General features: G+C 37.3%; 1 protein-coding gene across 2 annotated transcripts in view; it reads left to right on the forward strand.

The window, feature by feature from the left end:
- esyt2b (extended synaptotagmin-like protein 2b) overlaps positions 1 to 5445 on the forward strand; it is a 40577-nt gene extending 35132 nt beyond the window's left edge. For both annotated transcript variants that reach the window (XM_074622593.1, XM_074622595.1), the window contains 6 exons: positions 1959 to 2311; positions 2575 to 2673; positions 2960 to 3091; positions 4062 to 4167; positions 4274 to 4323; positions 4436 to 5445. In XM_074622593.1, the coding sequence (XP_074478694.1) occupies positions 1959 to 2311; positions 2575 to 2673; positions 2960 to 3091; positions 4062 to 4167; positions 4274 to 4323; positions 4436 to 4505 (810 nt within the window). In that variant the 3' untranslated portion in view covers positions 4506 to 5445. The remainder of the gene's footprint in view (positions 1 to 1958; positions 2312 to 2574; positions 2674 to 2959; positions 3092 to 4061; positions 4168 to 4273; positions 4324 to 4435) is intronic.
- Positions 5446 to 6000: the final 555 nt, after the last annotated feature.

The raw sequence follows: 6000 nt of genomic DNA on the forward strand, positions 1-6000 counted from the left end.
GCGATTAAACCCCATCGTGATGTAGTCGTATTCAGGGGTGTAGTGATGCCGTGGTTAGTACAGGAGTCTAGACACTGGTGGTGGTGGTGAGAATAGCTGGAGAGCTGGATGATGGGATGTAGAGCGGCACCTCTGATGAGCTCAGTGGAAGGAAAGTTGGGCACTGGATTTGATGAAGACTGGAGGTGAAAGGGGAGGAGGAGGAGGAAGGAGAACTGACAGCAGAGAGGAGAACATTTTTTAAAGTTTGACAGCAACGATATGATTAGCTTAAGGAGATCGTGGCAAAATCTGGTTGGTTTAACTAAGAGTGAATTTAATACTCTTATCAACATGGAAGTGGACAAATATGCTGCTTTATGCAAATGTATGTATATATTTATTATTGGAAATCAATTAACAACACAAAACAATGACCAATATTGTCCAGAAACCCTCACAGGTACTGCGTTTAGCATAAAAAATATGCTGAGATCATAACACGGCAAACTCAAGCTGTCAGTGTGTCAGTGTGCTGACTTCACTATGACTTTCCCCAAACAGCATGTGATTATCATAAAGTAGGCATGTCTGTAAAGGGGAGACTCGTGGTACCCATAGAACCCATTTTCATTACCATATCTTGAGGTCAGAGGTCAAGGGACCCCTTTGAAAATGGCCATGACAGTTTTTCCTCGCCAAAATTTAGTGTAAGTTTGGAGCGTTATTTAGCCTCCTACACAACAAGCTAGTATGACATGGTAACCCGCTGCAACCTCAAATTAATGCGTTAAAGAATTTAGTGACGAATTTGCGTTAACATGTTATTATCGCCTTGACAGCCCAACTAAAAATGCATGTCCGAGGCAGAAATTCAGCATCCTCATCACTAGCAGTGTATTTAGTATAGACCTATATATTTTCGGTGATGGGATGCTTCACGGAGGTGAAGGTCACTTCCCCCAAATAACCAATAAATAAATTAAATTAAATTAAAATTAAAATGTTCTTGCTTCTCCCTGGTGGTATCTGGCTATTAAGATAGTAAGATTCAATTTGAGATATCTCTCACTGAAATTTCACCAATACAAAGAAGGTAAATGTAATATAGTTTGTGGTACAGCATAAGAAAAGAGACATTTAGAAAGTTGTTTCATTGTTACTCTGGACGGTCCACATCCACAGAACACGATGTACAGTCTTCAGTGGAACTACTTTCTAAATAGAAATAATTACTATAAAAACTGTATACAGTAGTCTGTGGAAAGCACCACACTCACACCCCAACATCACAAATCCCAACTCAAACGCTCACTCATTTCATTATAAGATACTAATGAATCTATTACGCTTACATTGACTTTCTGTTCTCATTAATTTAAGTCATCGCCTAAAACATGGGACACTCAATCAAGTAAATTGTATTACCCTTCAAGACACTGAAACAAAGTGCATTCTCTTGTATTAAATCATCACAACTAATCAAATAAGAAAATGAATGGAACCGTAACAAAATATTGACCTGAACTGGAATAGCTTTCTTGTATTGGATCACAACCAACATATCAAGATTCATAACGGATATCCAAAGAGGGGAAATTGCTTTTCAGACTTATTGACCGTACTGGAACCATAAGATAGAAAAATGAAGACAGATTTGGCTACAAAACACCCTCAAAAATATCTGACATTTTCCAGCAGGATCAGCAGTTTTAAATCCACTTTATGTGAAAGGATAAGTCACTGTGACCATAAAGTCTTTTAACAAGTCAGAGCATTGCTTTAGTCCCTCTAAGGTTGCATCTAAAACCAGCAACCTAGCCAAACCCCCTCTAAAAAACCTTCATTTTTGTTAATGTATTTCACTTGAGTTGGACTTTGACAGGAATTAACACAAGTAAAATACTAAAACTTTATTCCAGTACTTTGTTATAGTTCATATTTATTATTCCCAGTAATGTCCTCTTGTCTGTCTGTAGATCCTGTCCCTGGAGAAGCAGGTATCCTCAGACCAGCCCTCCTCCGTCCGGGTCAGGAAGTCCAGCGTGCCGCAGCCGACCCCGGCCCCCACCCAGAGACGATCGGTCTCAGACTCCCCGCTGCCTCCGCCCACGCCTCCGCCACGTATACACTCTTCCACCCTCACCCTCCAACACAGGGACGGCGAGCCGTACTCGGCCAGCCCTCTCCGCAGCATCTCCAACCTGAGCACCTGCATGTCGAGCTCCCAGAAGCACCTGCCTCACAAGGAGTCCACGCCGAGCCTGGCCTCGGACATCTCCCTGCCCTTCGCCACCATGGAGCTCCAGCATCGGCTTCGCCAGCTGCAGAAGTAAATGTCATTGAGATATTGCTCCCCATTTCTGATTCTCTTTTACAGCTTTTTTTCCCTCTTCATTTCAGAGAACCTGTTGGTTTATTTATGTAATTTAAATTCTGCAGTTGTCTCTCAAGAATTTCATCTTGACTTTTTGGGGAATATGTGTCTTTATGAATATTTTATCTGTCTACCTGTCGAGCTCTCTGTCTGTCTCTGTTGTATAATTTAACTGCAGTCTGTGGAAGTGACACTGACTTACTCTTGTGTGTTTATAGTGGCTCGGCCCCCAGCCAGTACCCCCTGGGCGAGGTCCAACTGACTGTGCGGCACAGCTCCCAGAGGAACAAACTGATTGTGGTGGCGCACGCCTGCCGGTGAGGTCCTCAGCTGCCATCATACCCTGCATTTAAATTTCCTTTTTGGGAAGATTTACGGTAGACTTGTTTGAAGTTGGTCTCATCTTCAAGGACAACTCATTAGTTTTTTGGCCCACGTGTCCGTCTCTTATTAATTTGTGGGTAGTGCTTCTTCAGTATGCGGGTCCTCTTGCTTCCTGTTGAGCTTCACACATTTAAGAATAAACAGGTCCCATTAACCAAAATAACATGTGACTGGCAACATGTGAGTGAAACCATTTTTGTCCCGTGTGTGTGTCCTCAGTAACTTGATAGCCTTCACCAAAGATGGCTCGGATCCCTTCATCCGCCTCTATCTGCTGCCTGACAAGAGCCGGACGGGGAGGAGGAAGACCAGCACGATGAAGAGGACCCTCAACCCTGTTTATGATCAAACGTGAGTTTAGATATTATCACCATCTCATGCTTAACATTAGTCAGCGGCATGTTTGCAATCTTAAAAGTATTCATGAATATCAGAAGTGTGCTGCAGCTGTTGGGCGTTTCACATTGTGCCCTGTTGTTGAAGGTTTACAGTTTTAATAATAGGCTTAATGTTGGTAGTTATAACATTATTATATTAATGTGATAGCTGGTGTTGTGTTTTCATTGTTACCCTTTCTTACTGATGATCAGGGGCCTCTTAAAGGCTTTCAAACATTATGATCCAAATGAACACAGGAAGCAACATCAAGAGTGGAATTTGTTTTTTTATTGGTGCAAAGGGCAGTACACAAAACAGAGACACAATAAACAATATGTACATAATACATAGCAATAGACAGATAGGAATATAGACGAAACAAGACCGGTAGAACCAAGCATAAACAAAAACAGAACACAAAAACAAAACAGAACAAAAAACATAAATAAATAAATAAATATAAAAATTAAAATAAATAAATAAAAAAAGCAACTTATTATTGCTATTATAAATTTGCAAACCAGTCGATGTTTCTAAGGGTGGTTACGTAAGGCACACAAGAGTATATGAGTGCATGTGTATGTGAAACTGATAGGAAGGAGAGAGGGAAGCCTGAGCAAATACTGATATTAAAAAAGTAATAATAATAATAATAATGAATATGTATGATAATAAAAAATAATAATAACAATAATAATAATAATAATAATAATTTACATTATTTAAATGTAAATAAATGTGTAAAAATAATAATAGAAAAAAGGGGTTGGCACCTCCGGTCATCTTTCCACCATGGGTGGAATATTTCATTTAAATTTCTATATAATAATTGATGAAAATATCTAATGTTTTAATCAAATGAAGCATTTTTATTTGAAGAATTACTCCATGGTAGATTAGTTGTCATCAAATCTGCATCAAATGTGTGTATTTGTGTTTGCAGGTTTGAGTTTAGCGTATCTATGGTGGAGCTCCACAGGAGAACTCTGGATGTAGCAGTGAAGAACGGAGGGAGCATCCTGTCCAAACACAAAGGGCTTCTGGGAAAGGTAACTTCTGGCTGTTATTATGTGTATCCTCCAGCATCAGAGCCACTCCCAAATACGCCATATATTCCAAAAACTTAATGTCTTTGCTTTTTGTTCAAAATCACAGGTGCTGGTAGATTTAAGTGGGGAGGATATATCAAAAGGACTCACACAATGGTAAACTTGTATTTTATCTTTGCCCCTGTGCAGCATTGAGATGATTTATTGAAGTAATAAACGTCCTATTTTAGAGCTTAAATATATGTATTTGTATTATTATCTCTTGCAGGTATGATCTGAGTGAAGATGGTGTGTCGTCTCAAGGCATAAGAAGTATTCAAGACTCCCTCCTCACATAGTGAAACCACCTGTAATATAGTGATCTTGTTATTAATATAAGGGGACAGCAATTTGTTGTAATCATGTACATTTTTCATATAGTTCCCAGAACTTATTTCAGCATGCAAAACGTTTTTCAAACATTTCCTATCATTATTTCATTAATGGAAGATATTGTAACATATTGTAATGCGTTGAAACACACTAACTGCCTTGTCTCAATGTTTCATGTAAATATCAAGTTGCTAGTAAGAATTTGCAGGGGTTTCATGGCATTATATTTCCTTCAGGGAAATGATATTGAAATCAAAATTGTTCTTGCTGTTTGTCCCATTTGTTCAAATGTGACAAATGATGTTTTGTCGTCTGAGAAAACTCTTAACCAAAGGAACAGATACAATCACAAAAGTAGGTAGCAGTCTTGACTTTGATATTTTATTTTGTCATGCAGTGTTATTTGATTGTTTACCTCTTTATTGTTCTTTATGCTTGATTACAAACACGGAATGCACATATGCAAAGAATAAAATGATCGCTCTGTATATTTTAAGAGGACTTCGTGCAATATTGGATGTTACTGAAGACCCGTGGGGCATTTTAGGGCTATGAAGAAGCACTGTATAATATGAAGGATACTTGAATACGAGTTTGATTGATGTTCAAACCAAACGTGAGTCGAACAAACTGAATAATATGAGCAGAGATGACAGTTATTGCGTTTTTATGAGCAGGGCTGCCAGTACGTGTTGTTATGATGACACAGCTGTAACGTCGTAAAGGCTTGTACATGTTTTGCCACACAGTTGTAACTGCTGGAGGTTTTAAATACTTTTTCTTGTTATCTATCCTGTGCCTTAAAGAAAACCCGCTATGTAATTTTTGCCTTCTTAATGTTATTATTTTGAATGATATGACGCCTCATGGGTTTTGAGGAATAAATGGTTTCTCTTGTGAAAATGGTCTCGCTTGTTTTTTTTAAATTGGTTCTTCTGTTCGGCAACAAAGAATATGAATTATTTACTTATTATTATTATTTATTAATTTATTTATTAATTTATGTATTTATTTAATTATTATTATTGTTGTTATTATTATTATTATTATTATTATTATTATTATTATTATTATTATATTATATTACACATGATGCAGAATGGCCCATTTCAGAATAATGTATATTACATCATTGGATTGATTGTAATCATTGACAAATCCATGTACCTGTAGGTATTAAGCTAATGTTGCAGCTGGTTAAAGTGGAGCTAATATTAATTACTTCATATAGTGCCTTTATATATTGCTATATAGCTTCATCTATAATGATAGGGCGTACTGTATTTCACATTTTATTAATTTTGTATCAATATAAATCTCTGAAGTAACTAAATGTAGTGTAGTAAAAAGTACAATATTTCAATCTGAAATGTAGAAGTATAAAGTACAATCAAATTAAATTACTCAAGTAAAGTACCTAAAAATTTAACTTACTGTAAGTACAGTGCTTGGGTAAATTAG

This window comes from Sebastes fasciatus, chromosome 21 (assembly GCF_043250625.1).
Source record: "Sebastes fasciatus isolate fSebFas1 chromosome 21, fSebFas1.pri, whole genome shotgun sequence".
In the NCBI taxonomy this organism is placed as follows: domain Eukaryota; kingdom Metazoa; phylum Chordata; class Actinopteri; order Perciformes; family Sebastidae; genus Sebastes; species Sebastes fasciatus.